Source organism: Gymnoscopelus braueri, assembly GCF_963280865.1.
Source record: "Gymnoscopelus braueri genome assembly, chromosome: 7".
NCBI classification, from domain to species: domain Eukaryota; kingdom Metazoa; phylum Chordata; class Actinopteri; order Myctophiformes; family Myctophidae; genus Gymnoscopelus; species Gymnoscopelus braueri.
The window spans coordinates 2,426,747-2,447,376 of NC_137608.1; the positions used below are offsets into that span (position 1 = coordinate 2,426,747).

Here is a 20,630-nt window from a genome sequence, read left to right on the forward strand (position 1 = left end):
ATCAGAAATTATGCAATCGAGATTCCCACATTTGAAGAATTCGCAGGGGTCAGCAAAGCACGGAGTGCAATGGCTAAGCCTCGCCCTGGGTGAACCGCGAACAGCCTTTTTGCATGTAGTTGAAGCGCAAGGGGGCGGGTGGGGAGAGAGTCAGCGCACTGAAGTCAAGGCACAGACTACTGTGTTGTTGACAGACAACGGATGCACGCTTATGAGAAACAACACAAATAAAACCTGGCAAAACAGTTGCGTGCATTAGCGCAAGATGAGGGTAAAGGAAACATTCAGTCTAAATGTCCAGTAATTCGCACGCGAAAAGGAAACATTAATGTCCAGTTTGCTAATCCACAACAGATCACCAAGAGAGTTAAAAAAGAAAAAAACGTTTCAGTCATTCAGTCCGACTTCACTGTAGCCTATAATAGCCTTTTCATAAATTATATTTGTATTAGGCTGTCCTGAGAGTTTATAATATTTAGAGAAATGTAAAGTTTCAAATACAAAAGTATTGGTAGTAGTTGCTGGACATTTACTGAATGTTTCATTTATCCTCATCTTGCGCTAATGCACGCAACTGTTTTGCCAGGTTTTATTTGTGTTGTTTTTCATAAGCGTGTATCCGTTGACCGTCAACAACACAGTAATCTGTACCTTGACTTCAGTGCGCTGAATATCTCCCCACCCGCCCCCCTGCGCTTCAACTACATGCAAAAAGGCCGTTCGCGGGTGAACCACTTTCACTTTTCACTTTTTAGACATTTTATTTGATTCTGACAAAATATTACAGGCAGTTAATCAATACATTTACATAATATCATTCAGCATTTCACAGATATTCTTAGTACTTTTCATTATAAATGACATATTCATTGGGTGAAGACATTTCATAACCTATTATAAGGCAACTCAAATAATTTACATTTTTTTACAGTGTGTCTTTTAAAATGTCATGTTCAAAACCATTTCCAATTTTCCACAATCTTATTATCACATCGTTGTTATATCTAGTTTTGTCTCTGAGGATGTAATCCCGAGCTGTTGTTATGGCAAGCTTTGCTACCGACTCTGGTACCATGCTATACTTTTTAAAAACAAGTACGTTCCTGCACTTCCAAATGGCCTCTTTTATGCAGTTAATTGCTGCCCACCATCTTGCCCATTTATCATACTCCTTAGAGTTCAGGTCACCATATATGGTGATATATATATATATATATATATATATATATATATCACTAGCAGTGGGGTCCCTATAGAGGTCAGTCAGCCAGGGCCTAAGAAACCCCCACACCCTCTGAGAGTGTGGACAGGACCAGAATAGGTGGTTAACATTTTCGTCTGCGTTACAGTTCACTCTGGGACATTTACTGCTTCTGGAGCATCTCCTTGCATGCAGAAAGGCCCTGGTAGGAAGGCAGTTGTGTACTGCACTCCAGGCCACATCTTTATGCCCATTTAATAGGTATTTGGAGTTAAATTTTTTCCAGACCTGGACACATTGGTTTTCTATCAAAACTCCTACTGGCACTAGCCTATAGTTGTCTGTGGTGACAGGCTCTTCTCCACCATACTCCTGTTCACTTTACCAACCACATTTCCCCCGAACCTTGCAGCCTTAAACAATGTTTTTGCCTTCTCGTACAATGTTGGCCTTGTCTCGGCGTGAGGTGTGTCTAGGAGGAGTCTTTTCCCAAATCTGCTTGAGACTATTTGTCCCACCCAAAACCTGGCAAAATATGTCCACAGGCTGGCACTATCGTCCACCAAAACTGCGTTTATCATCGGGGTTAAAAACAGGGCTTCCAGTTTGGTACCTAATTCTGGCACTGCTTTTCCTCCCTTTTCAGCAGGCCGATACATAATTTCTCTTTTTACTCTCTCTTGTTGCGAACCCCATACAAACTGGAATATTGCTCTATTAAGCTGTGTAAGAAATGTTCTGGGCACTGACAGGATGGCCGCCAGATAGGTTAGTGAACCACCTTCTTGATCATGGTATCTCCCTTGCCAGGTAACTCTTGCGCATGCTAGACATGTGACATGGTCACTCACACACATAGCAGTCACACTGAGGCTGACTGCAACACATATACTCACCCACACAACACACCACTATGTTAACTTACATACATTACTCTGACATGGTTGATGCTAGTTTAGATGAAATGTGCTACATTTGACAATAATATATCGTTTTTTTGGAATTGGAATCCTGTACCCATCATGCATTGGGGTATTAGCATAAGCAGAGAAGACTCCGCTTAAGCCCCTCCCCTTCCTGCTTGCTGCGCTTCTAGTCTAGAAGACACCCCGCATGACAAAGAGAAGAGAGTTGTGGAATGTTTGCTCGTGCCTGTTTTTCACGTGAGGCTTTTTTTTTTACTACTGCCACAGAGGGATTCCTCTCTTCCTTGGTCTCGCTAACCAGATTGCCTCCACAGAGTTTTAGATATATCGGGTCGTGGGAACAACGTCAGAACAACAGACTGATAGAACATCTGCAGCATAATGTTACACAAAACAACAGACTGATAGAACATCTGCAGGCAGCATAATGTTGCACTATATCAGAGGACCTGAGCCTCATCAGGAAGAACAGTTTGCTCTGTTCCTTCCAGTAGAGGGCGTCAGTGTCCTCTGTGTCTTTCACTTTGAAGTGATGCAAGCCTGACACAACACGAGAGCAGCAGTACCTATGAGCAGTACGGCTCACATTCCAATACATTGTACTGTACATGCATTTTTAGATTTGAGATTACCGTAGTCCTCAGTCTTCAAGACCCCCTCATCAACCAGTAGATCCAGGATGGGTTCCACCGCGGTCACTCTCTGAATCAGGAAACGCTTGTGTTTATTGACAAAGTCAACCTCTGTGGACAAAACATATTTAAGCATGTTTTCTTTGCATCCCTCAGTTACTGGAATGAGGCGCAGTTTATGGAGCTAGTTCAGGCCAGGCAACTCAAGGGATTGGGCTAACCGATCAGGTGACTAAGTCACATGCACTCTTCTCCTGGTCGGTGAGTTATAAGTAATGCTCTGCCTACCTGTTCAGTCTGGTTGCGCTCTTCTGCTGCTCTGACGTGCGACGCTGCTGCTGCTGCTGCTCTGCTGCCGAGATCCTGCCGGATCTGCTGCCCTTGCTTGCTCCCTCTGCTGCTGCCCATGAAAGTCATCCCACCCGCCTCCCCGGCATCCACCTGTAGGCTCTGTTTCTAGATCCCCTTGGGGGTTTAATTCATTCCCTGTAAATGCTAATTGGCATGTAACATTCATTAAAATGTTATCCTTACAGGGAATGAATGGATTCAGAGGCCTGACGCCAAACTATGCTTCCTCTTGTTTCTATACCATGCTCAAGCTTGCTAAATATATATTGCTAATAAATATATATTCTAATCCAATCTAAGAGTTGTCTGACTGAAATATTAACAACTGCTTGTATAGACCTATCTCAGATTTATGGAATTTGAACAGATATATAAGTAGCCTAGTTGCTGGTTCCTAAAGTTTCATAATCATTAGAATACATAACAAGACTCCCAATGTAATAATATATTGATGAATAATATATCATTAATTTAATTTGTGATGTTTCAATACACCTCACTCAGGACAAAAAGCCTGTTTTCTATAGCAATTACCCTGGTCACAGTCATCAAAATACAAAGGAGTCTATACTGGAGACTTCTATGAAAACCATTTGAACGGGGGTGGCCATACACTACGAGATAATCGGGCTAAAAAACAACCCTCACGAGTATGGGGGGGGGGGGGGCGTGTCTACCCCAGCCTAGATCGGGGGCGAATCTCGGCCATAAACATCGTCTAGTGTGAGGGTTCAAAGATCCAATCTGAACCCTCCCGAGTTGCTCACAAGACGATCGGGGCCACTCCGATCACGTTCAAAATAGTTTGATATTTCGAGTGAAAACCCCTCCCCTCGGGTGAACCCCCTCCCCCCTTTTTTGTCATTGTCAAAATCATTTAAAAAAATGTTTGATATTTATCTGGATCGCTACTGTATGGAACACCTGGCGCAGGTCGGACCAAGAGAAATACGGACGCTGTCGCTGTTCCAACACCGCAATGCCACACACACACACACACACACACACACACACACACACACACACACACACACACACACACACACACACACACACACGTTATTTGTGTAGGATGGACAATCATGTGCAGCTGCGGTGGATCCATGTTTTATATTAAAATACATTATTTTGATAATGATTTTATTATTTTCATTTTAAAATATGGACTGACAGTCCTAAAGCTATAATGTCCATAGAGAATATATCCCCACCTGAAAGATGCTTATTAAACTGTATAACTTGCCTGGTACCATTCCATGCTTCATCTTGCCGTCTAAAATTATATTCCTTGGCTTGCAAACAGCCAAAACGTGTGTAGCCGATGAAACACAACGGCTTTGCATTGATGACACCAGGTATAAGAAACTCATGAGCGCACTGGCCAATACAAACTAATAGGCGAGTGCGCTCTGGTGCCCAATTTCCGAACGCACTGCTGCTGTGACTGTCCAATGTGTCCATATCCATCTTTAAATGCCCTGTTTTCAGTCACATATCTTTTATACATATCTTTTATACTCTTTATACTTTTGGATAGTGTCATTTCTCTTGTTAACTAGCAGATTAACGATCTCAAGCAGTCTGTCTCTCTCCTTAAGTAGCAGCTGCAATCCATCCAGTAACGACCAAGTTATGCTTCGACGTACAACGGTCAGTGCATGGAGGGAAAAGTACTCAGATATTTTACCAAAATTAAAAGTATCAAGTGTTGCGATGCGATGCAATGTGAGCTTGTAGATCGGTATTTTCAAATAGCCTATGTAGGCCTATAAAATAGGGCTAAAGTGGTTAATGTATGTTTTATAATATAATAATTGATAATAGCAAAGTAACTAGTAACTAAAGTTTTCAAATTATTGTATTGGAGTAAAAGTACAATATTTGCCGTTGGGGTGTTGGGGTGTAGAAGTAATAGCCTATAATAGTACTGAAAATTGGCAATACAAGTAAAAATACCTTAAAAAATCCTTAAGTAGGCTACAGTACTTGAGTACATGTACTTTGTTACTTTACACCACTGACAAGTGACAACAGTGTTGCGCCCCGAATATATTCAATCTGCGCTGCAGTGTGAGCTTGTGGATTTGCAAAGCGATCCTGATGAATCATGCTTAATAATGTGATGTTGTAGCCTACGTCTGGCATTGGCAGAAGGGGTATATATGTCACAGTACGATTGGAGAACCAGTACAATTGAAGACAGAGCGCTCGTTTTTAGGCACGGGGCTTCAGGGCGAGGCGGGGCTTTTCGAGACAGGGTTTATTAGCGAGGCTCGCGAGGAGGAGGAGGAGAAGGAGGACGCGGCGCTGCGCTGCGAGGCGGGGGTTTATTACGCGAGGCTCGCGAGGAGGAGGAGGAGGAGCCTCCTCCTCCTCCTCCTCGCGAGCCTCGCGTAATAAACCGCCCTCCTTCTCCTCCGAGGAGGAGGAGAAGGAGAACGCGGCGCCACGAGGCGGGGCTTTGATGCGACGCCGACGCGGACCTGTCTTTTGTTGTTCCCCCCCACATAGCAACCAGGAAGCTACGCTAGGGGAACGCTGAACACACGTTCACACGCACACGCTTGTCCATGACGGAGGCGCGCCGACTCAGCAGAGCTTGAGGCCGAGGAGGCGCGCCCTCGCGCCTCCAGGCCTCCAGACCGGCCAATGCTCTGCTGAGTCGACACAGCACCGTTCGAGTTGTAAACCGATAGGGACAGAATAGTTATTTTCATGGATCACTGTGTGTGTGTGTGTGTGTGTGTGTGTGTGTGTGTGTGTGTGTGTGTGTGTGTGTGTGTGTGTCAGGGAGAAAGTAAAACAAAAGCCAGAACACAATGAAAGTATCTTAACAGTCCTGCTTTCAATAAACCAAAAAAAGCATGTGTGTGTGCGCTTGTGTGTGTGTGTGTGTGTGTGTGTGTGTGTGTGGTCGTGGCCATATATGTTTGTGCACAAGCCTGGCTTGTGGCTCCCTCTAGTGTTGCTTCTAATGAATTGCTGGGTGGGTGGTAAAAACGAGCGCGCTTTCTTCAATCGTCCTGGTTTTCCAATCATACTGTAACATATATAATGAGAATAAAAGTAAAATCATTCAAATTATTGAATGATTATAAGGACGGTAGGCTTTGCTACATGGTCAGTCTTGGAGGGGGGGGGACCAGTACATTTGTTAACTATCCATTTCTTAAATTAGCCTTTCATTATGTTCTGGCCCGCCATCTAATGCTTTAGAAAAAAAACTTTCATGTTGGTGCACCCTTCAGTTCTTAAATCCATGAATTTTGCAAAATGTTGCAAGGGAAGTCTCTGTGCCAGCCAGGATTATTTTTCGTTGCACAATGGTTTCGAGTGGTTAACATTATGCGATATTAGCTATAGAATACAACTCTCATAGACGTATTTATGATTCTGACGTTTTCAATCTACGAGAGTTGTAGGGTTCACCCCCCATGGACAGAGGGACTTTCTGCACTATGCCCCGTAGGCACTCCAAACATGTACAAATTGAAAATAAAGGCGCTTACCCCAACGCAGCAAATGTTAACTATCGCTACGGGCTAATAGGTTAATGTAATAATCCTTATCTTTCAATAAAGAAGTGTTTAATCCCGTCTGTGGCTGATTCTGTCGGAAGTTCCCAATGGGCGGTAGTGACGCGCCCATCTGGTGAACCCCGGAATTACACTCAATGTAAACAGGAAGTAAACGAGGGTGAAAAAATGGCGTTCGGCCACAGACGGCATTAAAACACTTCTTTATTGAAAGATATGGATTATTACATTAAACTACTTAACTACCCCGTAGCGAGAGTTAACATTTGGGGCGTGGGAATAAGCACCTTTATTTTCAATTTGTTTGTTTGGAGTGTCTACAGGGTATAGTGCAGAAAGTCCCTGTGTCCATGGGGGGTGAACCCTACAACTCTCGTAGATTGAAAAGGTCATAATCATAAATACGTCTACGAGAGTTGTATTCTACTACAGCTAATGTGATATACAAGAACAAGACCACAAGTAGCCTACCGCGAATGAGACGCGTTGTGAGCTTGTAGATCTGCTCTGACACGTGCACCGTGTGTGTGTGTGTGTGTGTGTGTGTGTGTGTGTGTGTGTGTGTGTGTGTGTGTCTGTGTGTGTCTGTGTGTCTGTGTGTGTGTGTGTGTGTGTGTGTGCATGCGTGCGTGTGTGCATGCGTGCGCGTGCGCTGCGCTGCTCAGGAGCGCAGCTGGCTGTCGGCGAAAAACACTGAATTGACATATGAAAATGTACGGATTGTAATGTGTAACTTTATTTAATATCAAAATAATATAGGCTACTGATATAATATCTTATATAATTATAATTATTAATAATTAATAATAATTATTTTTTAAATATATTTTTCTATTTATTATTGCTGTTCGGGCAAGCCCGAGAATCTGGATAGAATCTTGTAGTGTGAGATGCCCCCGATTTTTTTAATCGTGTAGTGTGTGCATGTTAAGATAATCTGATAAGAGAATCTTGAAAGATCATCTTGTAGTGTGTGATGATACCCGATTTAAAAATCGTTAATATTAAGATTATCTCGTAGTGTAGGCTATGTCCACCTTAGTAACACTACTGCGTACGTGTAAGTCTAAATTAATTGTCTCTATTTACTGTAGAGTGACAGCTCTCACCTGGGCCTTTGGATTTTGCTGCCAAAAGAAAAACATGTTCAAATTAACTTAAAATGCAAAAAAAATGTGAGGTAATAATATTACGGACTAGTAAAGTTGGAAATGAACTGTTAAGTTGTTGAGTCAAACTACTTTAAACAGCACTCACCTGGAACAGATGCAGCTGCTCCATTGGATGATGCTGCCAGAAATAAAACAGTGTTGACATGAATACAAATAAATGCAAACATGTGAGCTAATATGGACTAGTGAAGTTGGAATTGAACTGTTAAGTTGTTGAGTCAAACTACTTCAAACAGCACTCACCTGGGACAGATACAGCAGCAACTTTGGATTGTACTGCAAGACATACAACAGTGTTCAAATTAATTTAAAACGCACACATGTGAGCTAATGGCCTTGTCACTTAACACAATTACTGACACTGTCACAGTCATAGCTAAAAGCAATAATAAATTACTTTTGTTGTTTTAAAGGTTCTATGATATTCATTTTCACTTTTTTTATTTTTTATATTTTTTTGGGGCTTTATGACCTCAATCTGAAATCTGAACTTTGAACATTCAGTGGATTTTCTGTGGTCTGGGGTTTTCTGAATAATTAGGCTGAAAAGTAATCTGAGCTTGGCCCTTCGGCAGTGAGGTCACAGCCGATTAATCCCGCCCACTCTCCTCCTCGCCCCTCCCCTCCCCTATCCTTTCCTTTGGGAGGGGGGGGGGGGGGAGCAGAGGCGATGATTGACAGGGAAAATCCCTCACCAGCGACACCCGCAGGCAAAGATTTATTTTTTCATTGCAGTTGAAAAGGCTTTAGAAATGTGAGAGAAAAACACCTGCCATGGATCAATGGAGTGGAATTTTTTGTTAAAACTTTCTATACACGTTTGAAGGACCATGACAAAGACTTTTAATGTGTGGAAAAACTGAACGTCATGAAACCTTTAAATTATTTAATTCAGACCTATGTTTTGGTTATGCACGTCTCTGACTTTTATAGGTAGATATTTAAATGTTGCAACAATGTTTTCATCCTCTTACTCATAGGACCAAACTGTCTCCTGCACATAAAGAGGAGGTCCATGTATTCAAATACAATTATTTGTGGAATCAAGATCTGAGATACTGATCATGACACTGAACCACTAACTGATCACTGTGTGCTGTTCAGTAGATACTCCTAATATTTAAATGCACAGGGGAAAACCCAGACACAATTACAGGTATTTGCAAATGTACTTGGCTTAAGAAACGTAACTGTACCTTCAACTCTCAGCTCTTCTCGCTTCCACACCAGCTCATCCTTAGGTCCTCGTACCTCCAATGAGAAGGTTTCTGTCTTCACATCCATGAACACCTCAAATGTTGGCTGGTAATTCTTCTCAAAGTCCAGATGATGAATCCCAACCTGAAGACACACATACATGTATTACTATTGCATTGGATTACTGTAGTAGTGGCCGCAGCAGTCGTTTTACAGTAGTAGTAGTAGTACTAGTAGTAGAAATAGAGGTAGTAGTTGTAGCAGTAGTAGTAGTAGTATTAGTAGTGCTAGTAGTAGAAGTAGAGGTGGTAGTTGTAGTAGTAGTAGTAGTAGTAGTAGTAGTAATAGGACTAGACCAACACGTCGTGTGTGATACCTTTGGCTGTACTTTATGTGGAGGACAGTGCAGACTGTACGATGTGTCAGCAGTGATCCAACAATCAGGCGGGTGAAGATCTGTACATCCTGTTGATGTTGTACTTTCACCTACAATGACACACAATTACCACATGGTTCCATCATAATGCCTGGTATAGACTAACTGTAGACCATTATTTGTCACTGTTGATGAACAGTCTATTTTGACATGGCTCTTTAGTACTTAAGTTATGGACTTTGGCCTGATATTGGCTGTCAATGTGCCCAAACCTACAGACTAGCATCTGGTTATCTCTTGAAAATCACAATCCATTTTAAGTTGAAGTGCAATACATATGAAGATAATCTAACTTTAAGGGATGCTAGCTACTTAGCATTAGATAACACATTTTACCTCTTGGGGAGGCAGCAGGAATACATTCATCTCATGTCTTTGGCCTGGCGGCCGCGGTCGAAGGAACAGCCGAACTTGACCAACAATTTGTTTAGGTTTATGGTTCAAGTAGTTGCGATTCCACACCAGACTCCAGCGAAACAGGTGGGTCACATTTACAACCACGTGAGTCTGTGTCACTTTCAGAGGTTGTAAGAGGCGCACCCCCTCATCTGTGATGTTGTTGGCCACCCAAAGGTCATCACCTGTGAAAGGTGTTGCACATTTTACAGATATTTTACATAAATCCTAAAAAGGAGAATGGGGAGGTGGTCATTGTTGGTGGAGTGAAGAGAAGCTGACCAATAACAACAAAAAGCTGCTGTAGAATAATGAATATTATGATTCTGTTGCAGCAGTCAGAGCACACAGAGCAAAACCAGAGGTAGCGGGGCAGCTTGGGAATCGGAAGGTCCCCGGTTCGATCCCCAGCTCCCCCTGGGTAAGTGTTGAAGGCGGGGCGGGGGCTGACGGACAGATTGATGAACCAATGGGATCCGACGGAACTTTTCTCCAGAGATTTTGAACCCACCCTCTATGCCAGATATGAGACACGCTAGGGCAGTCTAATGTGTGTGTAAATGGACTGAATGTGTGTGCGAATGGGTGAATTTCAGTGGTGGAAAAAGTACTCAAATATTTTATTTAAGTAAAAGTATCAATATCGCAATGCAGAAATACTCTGTTACAAGTAAAAGTCCAGTAAATAATAAATGTACTTGAGTAAAAGTACACAAGTATCAGCATCAAAATATACTTAAAGTACCAAAAGTAAAAGTACTCCTTGCAGAATGTCCCATTTCATGTATAAAATTGTTTTGAAAATATCAGATCTATAAGCTCACAACACGTCGCATCGCGGCGCGTTGTGAACTTGTAGATCGGCTATTTTCAAATAGCCAAAGTTTAAATAGGGCTGAAGTGGTTAACGTATGTTTTGTAGTAATAATCCAAATCTATAAAGTAACTAGTAACTAAAGTTTTCAAATAATTGTAGTGGAGTAAAAGTACAATATTTGCCTCTGAGATGTAGTGGAGTAAAAGTAAAAGTATACTTTTTTTTTACATCCTACAGTACTTAAGTAAATGTACAAAAACCTTAGAAATATGTTATTTAAATGCACCATTTACCATTATTTATGAGGGGGTCAAACTGTACAAACTTTTGTTGTTTTTTAATCTTCGCCTGTACTTGCTCAAACATTGTGGACGACCCAAACCTGACATCACTACAATAAACAGTAAGGGGGCCAGGGTGTGTCCCTGAAGATCTCAAACTCTTTAGTGTCACAATGGAGATTGCAACTTTAATCCATTGAAAGAACAGAGGATAAGCAAGCTGTTTTCTCATTCTTTTTTCTCTCTCTCAATCATTCATTGTCACAGGGACACGGGGGTTAACAGGTGGAGTGGAGTTGGCAGATCTGTTTCTAGCATAATATCTCAAGACACATCTTGAATTAAGGTTGTGCAATATGTCAAAAAATATTCCTATTGACCATCGACAGCAAAAAAATAGCAGATTGTCGAAATGTTCGCAATAGAAAAGCAAATCAATGTGAGCACACCTCCCCAGTCGTTAGCTCGAGTATAATACTTTGCCATACAGTTGGTCGTGTGTCGAAAATGTCAGATCTACAAGCTCACAAAGCGTTGTGTATGCGACGCGTTGTGAGCGTGTAGATCTGCTATTTTTGGTGCACGACCCCGTTGTACAACAAAGTGTACATTTGGCCGTAACACGTGAAGTGTCTGGTTACTAACGCTATAGTAACGTGGGAACAACGTCAGAACAACAGACTGATAGAACATCTGCAGCACAATGTTACACAAAACAACAGACTGATAGAACATCTGCAGCATAATGTTACACAAAACAACAGACTGATAGAACATCTGCAGCATAATGTTACACAAAACAACAGACTGATAGAACATCTGCAGCATAATGTTGCACTACATATATCAGGATGAGCCTCCTCAGGAAGAACAGTTTGCTCTGTTCCTTCCAGTAGAGGGTGTCAGTGTTCTCTGTGTCTTTCACTTTGAAGTGATGCAAGGCTGACACAACACTAGAGCAGCAGTAAGGCTCACATTCCAATACATTGTACTGTACATGCATTTTTAGGGAACAAAAAAATATATTTACATTTTTCAGTTTTTCTTTAGCATTTTTTTGTTGTGTAAAATTTAACTGTATACTATTGCCATTATGGGGCTTGTTTTTTGGTTGTCAAAAACCTCCTGCGTCATGACAATTTTCCCCAAAAATGTCATAGACCTTCTTTTTTTAATCACGTAATATATAAGAACTGTGTTCCAAAAACACCCCAGAGAAGTAAGTTCCAAAAATAAATATAATACATAACAAATGAGTCCAGCCATTGTACTCTTATGGTTATGAAGCCTCAGCTGATGGTGAAAACGTTATTTTAGTTAAAAAGTTAACTTATCCGAAGAGTAGGAAAGGAATCGGCCACCTACTGTACAAACTGACCAATTCTCAGGCTTTAAAAAATGACATACAGGAATGCCTATATTTCCTGACAAAATATAGGATCCGAAAAAAGGGATATTTACCCATGAAAAGGGATATTTACCCATACAAAGATTGACCCATAAAAAGTGATACGTTACCTAAATATGTCCCCCCCCATTTTTCCAAAGTGCACCTTCATCTGACATCAACCATTGAATAATATACAGTACATTCAAAGATTGTGAACTGGAACATTTTTATTAAAGACGACAAGAATTAAGAAAATTTTGCCTCTTAAGATCACTTCAAATGCATGTAAACTTATCACCACAATAAAAACATAAATGGCAGTTTATGAAAATCCCAGGTAAAAATAGCAAAATAAATTACTATTAGTAGGAATAAGGAAAACATTGGAATGAAAGTGTGGAGCTCTTAGAAATAGAAAGAGGATCAATGAGAATGACACTAAGGCATACAATATACAATACAAATACCTCAATACCAATATTCATAATATCAGATTGTGACTATAATATACATTTTCCTTTTCAAAATGTTTCAAAATTAGCCACACTTAGTGTGACTACTTAAAGTATAAAATAAAACGTCAATATTAAAACCAGGTAAAGACAACCCTCATGGCATATCACAACATTATATCCCAAATCCCAGACTATCTAGTCTCATTTCACGATATTGATATGATATTGATATATTTCCTAGCCCTGTTCATTCAGATCCTCGATAAGAAATAACTCATTTTCCTCAAGACCTTTGTAGAAAACACGTTTGGCTTTAGCCCCACGGCTATCCAGGAGTATAAAGAGTTCCCTCATCTTTCCCTGACTGGCGCGTTCAGCCCTGAGATTACCGTAGTCCTCATTCTTCAAGACCCCCTCATCAACCAGGAGATCCAGGATGGGTTCCACCACGGTCACTCTCTGAATCAGGAAACGCTTGTTTTTATTGACAAAGTCAACCTCTGTGGACAAAACATATTTAAGCATGTTTTCTTTGTATCCCTCAGTTACTGGAATATTAACAACTGTTTGTATAGACCTATCTCAGATTTATGGAATTTGAACAGATATATAAAGTAGCCTAGTTGCTGGTTCCTTAAGTTTCATAATCATTAGAATACATAATAAGACTCCCAATGTAATAGTATATTGATGATTAGAAAGTTATCTCAAGAATTTAATTTGAGATGTTTCAATACACCTCAGGACATGCAAAACAGCCTGTTTTCTATAGGAATTACCCTGGTCACAGTCATCAAAATACAAAGGAGTCTATAATGCAGACTTCTATATGAAAACCATTTGAATGGGATTTGATAGTAAGTAACACTACTGCGTACGTGTAAGTCTAAATGAATTGTCTATATTTACTGTAGAGTGACTCACCTGGGCCTTTGGATTTTGCTGCTAGAAGAAAAACATGTTCAAATTAATATAAAATCCAAAAAGAATGTGAGCTAATAATATTACGGACTAGTAAAGTTGGAAATGAACTGTTAAGTTGTTGAATCAAACTACTTTAAACAGCACTCACCTGGAACAGATGCAGCTGCTCCATTGGATGATGCTGTCAGAAATAAAACAGTGTTGACATGAATACAAATAAATGCAAACATGTGTGCTAATATGGACTAGTGAAGTTGGAAATGAACTGTTAAGTTGTTGTCTACTTCAAACAGCACTCACCTGGGACAGGTACAGCAGCAACTTTGGATTGTACTGCAAGATATACAACAGTGTTTATTTAAAGCGCACTGTGAGCTAATGGCCTTGTCACTTAAAACAATTACTGACACTGTCACAGTCATACTGTAGCTAAAAGCAATAATAAATTACTTTTGTTTTGTCAAAAGTGAAAGTGTTGAGAATGTACAGTATATCTATAGCTTATTGTTCTGTGTATGTATGGTTTTCTTTCTTATGTACTAGTATAGGCCCATAGATTATATGCTTTTTGACATTAATCCCTGGTTCTATAAATCCAATTTGTAATCAATCACATGTGTTTACTCAAAGTCATCGATTATGCTAAAGTTGCCCAGTTCTTTAGATCCGAAACTTACAATGACATTATGCCCTTTTTCAACTAATGCATGTAGTGGATTAGGACAGCCATACCAGACAGGCACATGTGACCTCTGTCTTATTCTGGCTAATAAGCTTTGTTATTGTCAACAGAACACTTCAGAAGAGTGATACTGACTGTGAAATTAAGGTACAAAAAGGAAGCATAGATGGATGTAGGACTAGTGCAATTAGTCCTATGTCTACTGTAAGCTAATTAAGTTTGTTCATCTGCAGTTTGCACACTTTATTGATTGTGTCATGTTATTTGATCACTTCATTAAGAGTAGACATACGTAGATTGGAGTGTCTTGTTGTCGGTATCGGCTGAGAACAAGGGTGTCAATCCCCTTTTCAATGTGCTAGACCAGTGGTTCCCTAAGTTGGGGTCGGGATCCCCAGGGGGTCCCCAAATTATTTTGGGGGGTCCCCAGATGATTAGCTTAATGTCCATTGTTTTCTCACTCAACTGTAAACAAACCAGTATAAGTGTATACAGGGTATCTGCACATTTCTAAAGTTACAATTTAATGTCAATCTAATACCAAATTGGCCAAATTGTTAAATATTACGTAAGACAGAGGCAAAATAGCCGAACTACAAGACAAAATAGCCGAACTACAAGCTCACAACGCCTCGCAGTCTTGTAGATCAGCTATTTTCACAATGTTTACCTGTGGAACCGAGTCAAAAGTGAAATGTTTGGGAACCCTTATGCTAGACCCCAGGGAGATGGATTATAGGAATGCAATCTGTTTAGCATTAACTTGTAAACATTATCTACGTGTACCCTCTCTTCACCTTTAATTAGAAATGGCTTCTGTAGATCTTTCCTGCCAACCTTCCCCAGGACATTCGCCATGATCTGATCTACGTTATCAGGGTATGTCTGTATAATCACATCGGCCGTGTCCATCCTGTCTTTGTTCTGCAGGAGGGCTTTTCCAATCGCGTCTTCGCCGTCAAGGTTAGCAGGATCTCGCAGGAACCTCTGGAACTTCTTGAACTCCTCATCCTCCAGCTCGTCCAGAATTTTATTGAGGTGGTCCATGTCTGGTAGAAACAGAGAACAGAAACATGTACATTTCAATATTAATTAAATTGATTCACATATAGAGACACAGGTCAGTGAAAGCAAATCTATATAGATTAACCACTGTTACAGATGTAGAGTGTTACATTAGATGGAACATAACATACACACAATAACTGAAGGAAGGTACTACCCTTAGAAGCAAATTATTTTGCAAATGCACTAGAATATAAACTCATGACATCTTACCACCTCTCAAAAAGAGTCTTCCTGTTTCATTATCTAACCATATTAGACAGATGTGTAGCTCTGAAAGAGGACTTTGATGAATAAAGACCGCTTTAGGCTAAAGGGGGGGTTACCCCTTTAGCCCGGAGTGGCAGCTAGCCGGTTCCACAACATATCACATCTGTCTCAGCTGAAGAAAACCAAAGGAACCTGATTTCAGAATAACCTGTTTCCAATTATTCGCCTGTAGGAACAGATATTGAGGGGATTATTTGGAGACAGATTTGCCTTCTCCCACTCCTTCTCATTTTCTGAATCAGGTTCCTTCTGGCAACTATGATATAAATGTGGCAACTGACAACAATGCAACTTTATATTAAAAACGAAAACCTTTCAACCAGCCACACTCAGGTAAACAATTTCATATTAGGGACCTGATTTCTTCCAAAACGATAAATGCTGAAATGTCCCTGAGGCCCTGAAAACCAGGATCTCGAACACACGTCACGACACGTTGTGACAACTAGCTTGTGCATCTGTTATTTTCTCCACTTTTGACAGAGACAAACCCCCCCCCCCCCCCCCCCACACACACACGAGAGAGAGGGAGACAGCGAGATATCTGAGGGAGATAGAAAGAGAGGAACAGACACGCTCGCACACGCACACTATAGCATATATTTCTATGGCTCGTGGCCCTGCCCATTTTCTCATGATGGGCCCATTTCTCTCACCAACCCCAAGGCCCCGTTCTTTTGACTAGCATTGACAACCCCCTTCCTTTGACTCTCACACTCCAATATAGTTTCTTCTGTATTTTGTGATGCTATTTTGTGGTGCTACTTTATATGTTTCTGAATTGAATACCAAGGACCTCAATGGAAACAAGACCGCAAGGACTTTTTTGGACGGACCTTTTAGACAAAGTGTTTTAAGTGTACTTGTGCTGTTTTTACATTTCTGCCTAATAAAATATTCAATCAGTTAATGTATTAGAGGTGCATTAAGTGAAATTGATTTATTGAATAGTGTATTAGACAGAAATGTAAACAGCATGAGGTACAGTCAGACATTTGAGCTAAAAGGATAACACAAACAACAATAAGTGTTAAATAGCTCTATATTGTGATAGTAATCATTACTATAGAGTGTTTGTTCAGTAACAGTGTTAAATAGCTCTATATTGTGATAGTAATTATTGCTATAGAGTATTTTTCAGTAACAGGGTTAAATAGAAAATACTTTTTCAGGTCATAATCAAGATGAATAAATGAGCAGACAAAATTGGAACTAGAACACTGTAAAATTGAAGTGGATGAATGGGATACTCTCTCTTATTTATGAAACTGGCAACCCACCTGACAATGTATTTTCAGTTTATGTATTATCATAAATTTACAAACTAAACACATTTTCTCTGTGATTTTAGTTAGTTTTGAAAGCACAAATACGGTTCAGTTACAGTAGTTATGACGGGGCCAGAGCTCAGCTCTGGACCTGTCTTATTATTGTACGTATTCTTCTGTTTCTGCCACTTTTCGCAGTTCTGGCTGAACCGTGCTGTCGCTTTTTACCATATGGTAGATGGTCATGAAAAACTATCAAGAAATAAATCTCACAATCTTTCGTCAACTATAGCACTCAATTGAAAATGCCAACTTTGAACAGGTACAACTCATGCCCTGTTTGACCTACAGCCATAAAACTTCAATACACACATGCATCTACTCATGATGAACAACTTTAACCCTCTGACTTTTGACCTCTGACCTTTAGATCTCCCACCATTTTGAATTATATGAAAAACAGTTAAAACCTATCTCCTCCTGGGATTTTTGAGTAATCTGCACGAAACGTTTTACACATGAACTTTGGACCTATGCCGACAAACTGATGCAAAAGATTTTCCATAAGTCAAAAAATTAAGCTTTAATGAGCCAATGAATATTGCAGTTTTATGACAATTATTCATCTGCCCCTAACACATACATGCAGACTCACATTTCTTTGAAACTTTGCGTTAATGTTGATGGTCATTCCAAATATTACTGAAACCAATCTTATTCCAATTGGTCAAAAGGGGGGGCGCTATAGCGATTTTTTGAAAGTGCAAACTTTAAACAGGCAAAAGTCATGCCTCGTTTGGCCGACAGCCATTAAACCTGCTTACACATGTGCCTTGACTCATGAGGAACACATGTATCACGTTGACCAGTAAGCTCCCCCCTTAGATTGTCCGCAATTTTGAGCAGTTTGAAAAACACTTAAACCCAGGATTTTTCAGCTATTTGCGTGAATCTGTATCATCTGTGTGATCTCCTTTTTCACAGATTCTTGTCTGTTGGTCCAATGGCTTCTCCCTTAAATGTGTGCCTCACAACCTGAAGGTTGCCAGTTCAAGCCTCACTTGATGCGGACTTCATTAAAGTTGCATTGCACACAACATGATTGTGTCAATTAATACATATGCAATTGTTAAACATAACCTGAAATACTTATTTGAGAGGGTATATTTTTGCAATGTATGACATACTTCATTCTGAAAATGGCCGATCTACAATCTCAAAACTTTTCCGATAGCAACGTGTTTCTGAGTTTGTAGATCGGCTGCTTTCACTGGTTCACTTTTATATTCAACAGACAACCTCAGCCTGGTCAAAGCTATAGCACTATAGGTAATGTTGCAGCCCGTCAATCCGAAGGTTGAGGGTTCAATTCCTGTTAATGGCAATAGGTTGAAACGTCCAATCAATCCATTCTGCTTCCATCCTTCTTTCTCTTCAATCTATTGTTTCCATGTCTCTCTCTCTTCAATCTATTCCGTTTCCATGTCTCTCTCTCCGCCCTTAGATTGTTCGCAATTTTGAGCAGTTTGAAAAACACTTAAACCCAGGATTTTTCAGTTATTTGCGTGAAATGGTATAATCTGTCTGACCTCCGTTTTCACTGTATCAGGTCTGTTGGTCCAATGGCTTCCCGCTTAAGTGAATGTTTCACAACATCAAGGTTGCCGGTTCAAGCCTCACTTGGTGGAGACTTCATTTAAAGTGCATTGCAAACAACAAGACTGTATTAATGAATACATATGCAATTGATAAAGATAACATGAAATGCTTATCTGAGAAGGTCTGTTTTTGCAATGTATGACATACTTCATTCTGAAAATAGCCGATCTACAATCTCAAAACTTTTCAGATAGCAACGTGTTTCTGAGCTTGTAGATCGGCTGCTTTCACTGGTTCAGTTTTATCTTCAACAGACAACCTCAGCCTGGTCAAAGCTATAGCACTATCGGTAGTGTTGCAGCCTGTCAATCCTGAGGTTGAGGTTTCGATTCCTGTTAATGGCAATAGGTTGACACGTCCAATCAATCCATTCTGCTTCCATCTTTCTCTCTCTTCAATCTATTGTTTCCATGTCTCTCTCTCTTCAATCTATTCCGTTTCCATGTCTCTCTCTCCGCCCTTAGATTGTCCGCAATTTTGAGCAGTTTGAAAAACACTTAAACCCAGGATTTTTCAGTTATTTGCGTGAAATGGTATCATCTGTCTGACCTCCGTTTTCACTGGATCAGGTCTGTTGGTCCAATGGCTTCCCGCTTAAGTGAATGTTTCATAACATCAAGGTTGCCGGTTCAAGCCTCACTTGGTGGAGACTTCATTTAAAGTGCATTGCAAACAACAAGACTGTATTAATGAATACATATGCAATTGATAAAGATAACATTAAATGCTTATCTGAGAAGGTATGTTTTTGCAATGTATGACATACTTCATTCTGAAAATAGCCGATCTACAATCTCAAAACCTTTCAGATAGCAACGTTCTTTCTGAGCTTGTAGATCGGCTGCTTTCACTGGTTCACTTTTATCTTCAACAGACAACCTCAGCCTGGACAAAGCTATAGCACTATAGGTAGTGTTGCAGCCTGTCAATTCGAAGGTTGATGGTTCGATTCCTGTTAATGGCAATAGGTTGAGATGTTCAATCAATCCATTCTGCTTCCATCTCTCTCTCTCTTCAATCTATTATGTTTCCGTGTCTCTCTCTCTTCAATCTATTCCGTTTCCATGTCTCTCTCTTCAATCTATTCCGTTTCCATGGCTCTCTCGCTCTCTCTCTCTCTCTCTCTCTCTCTCTCTCTCTTCAATCTATTCCGTTTCCATCTCTCTCTCTCTCTCTCTCTCTCTCTCTCTCTCTCTCTCTCTCTCTCTCTCTCTCTCTCTCTCTCTCTCTCTCTCTCTCTCTCTCTCTCTCTTTCACCAGGTCAGGTCTGTTGTTCCAATGGCTTCTCGCTTAAGTGTGTGCCTTAAAACCTCAAGGTTGCCAGTTCAAGCCTCACTTGATGCAGACTTAATTTAAGTTGCATTGCACACAACATGATTGTTGCGAACGCGGAAGGAGGCCTCCGACCAAGTGGAGCTTACTATATCACCGTGCTTGGGTTGTGTGTGTGTGTGTCTGTCCCTTATTTATGGTCTTTCCGTGTGTGTTCACGCTCTCATTGGCTCGCGCCCCCATGTGACTCGAAACTCCGTGCTGAAATGCCAGCAGCTGCACTGCCTGTATACAGCGTGTGTTCACGCTCTCATTGGCTCGCGCCCCCATGTGACTCGAAACTCCGTGCTGAAATGCCAGCAGCTGCACTGCCTGTATACAGCCGGCAGAGTGCGGCAGAGTGCACTACTACAGTGTGGTTGAAATATAGCAGCCTCAGTCAATCTGCGTTCGCTTCCAGCGTTCGCCGCGTCTTACTTGTGTCAATTAATGCAAGTGCAATTGTTAAAGATAACCTGAAATGCTTATTTGAGAGTATGTCTTTTCAATGTATGACATACTTCATTCTGAAAATAGCTGATGTACAATCTCAAAACTTTTCAGATAGCAACGTGTTTCTAGCTTGTAGATCGGCTGCTTTCACTGGTTCAATTTTATCTTCAACAGACAACCTCAGCCTAGACAAAGCTATAGCACTATA

At 40.6% G+C, this 20,630-nt stretch overlaps 2 protein-coding genes across 3 annotated transcripts in view; one reads left to right on the forward strand and one right to left on the reverse strand.

Moving 5' to 3' along the window:
• The window catches only part of LOC308088695 (uncharacterized protein), a 45,447-nt gene that overhangs the window by 4,605 nt on the left and 20,212 nt on the right, over positions 1-20,630 (forward strand). The gene's annotated exons all lie outside the window — the stretch shown is intronic.
• Positions 12,558-20,630, reverse strand: part of LOC308089346 (apoptosis-associated speck-like protein containing a CARD) — a 10,361-nt gene continuing 2,288 nt past the window's right edge. The window contains exons 2-6 of one of the 2 annotated variants that reach the window (XM_080434018.1): positions 15,194-15,445; positions 14,015-14,047; positions 13,863-13,895; positions 13,715-13,732; positions 12,558-13,290 (exon numbers count right to left, since the gene is read on the reverse strand). In XM_080434018.1, coding sequence (XP_080290144.1) covers positions 13,028-13,290; positions 13,715-13,732; positions 13,863-13,895; positions 14,015-14,047; positions 15,194-15,443 — 597 coding nt within the window. In that variant the 5' untranslated portion in view covers positions 15,444-15,445 and the 3' untranslated portion in view covers positions 12,558-13,027. Of the gene's footprint in view, positions 13,291-13,714; positions 13,736-13,862; positions 13,896-14,014; positions 14,048-15,193; positions 15,446-20,630 lie in introns of both variants that reach the window. The other variant, XM_080434017.1, reaches the window with a different exon arrangement.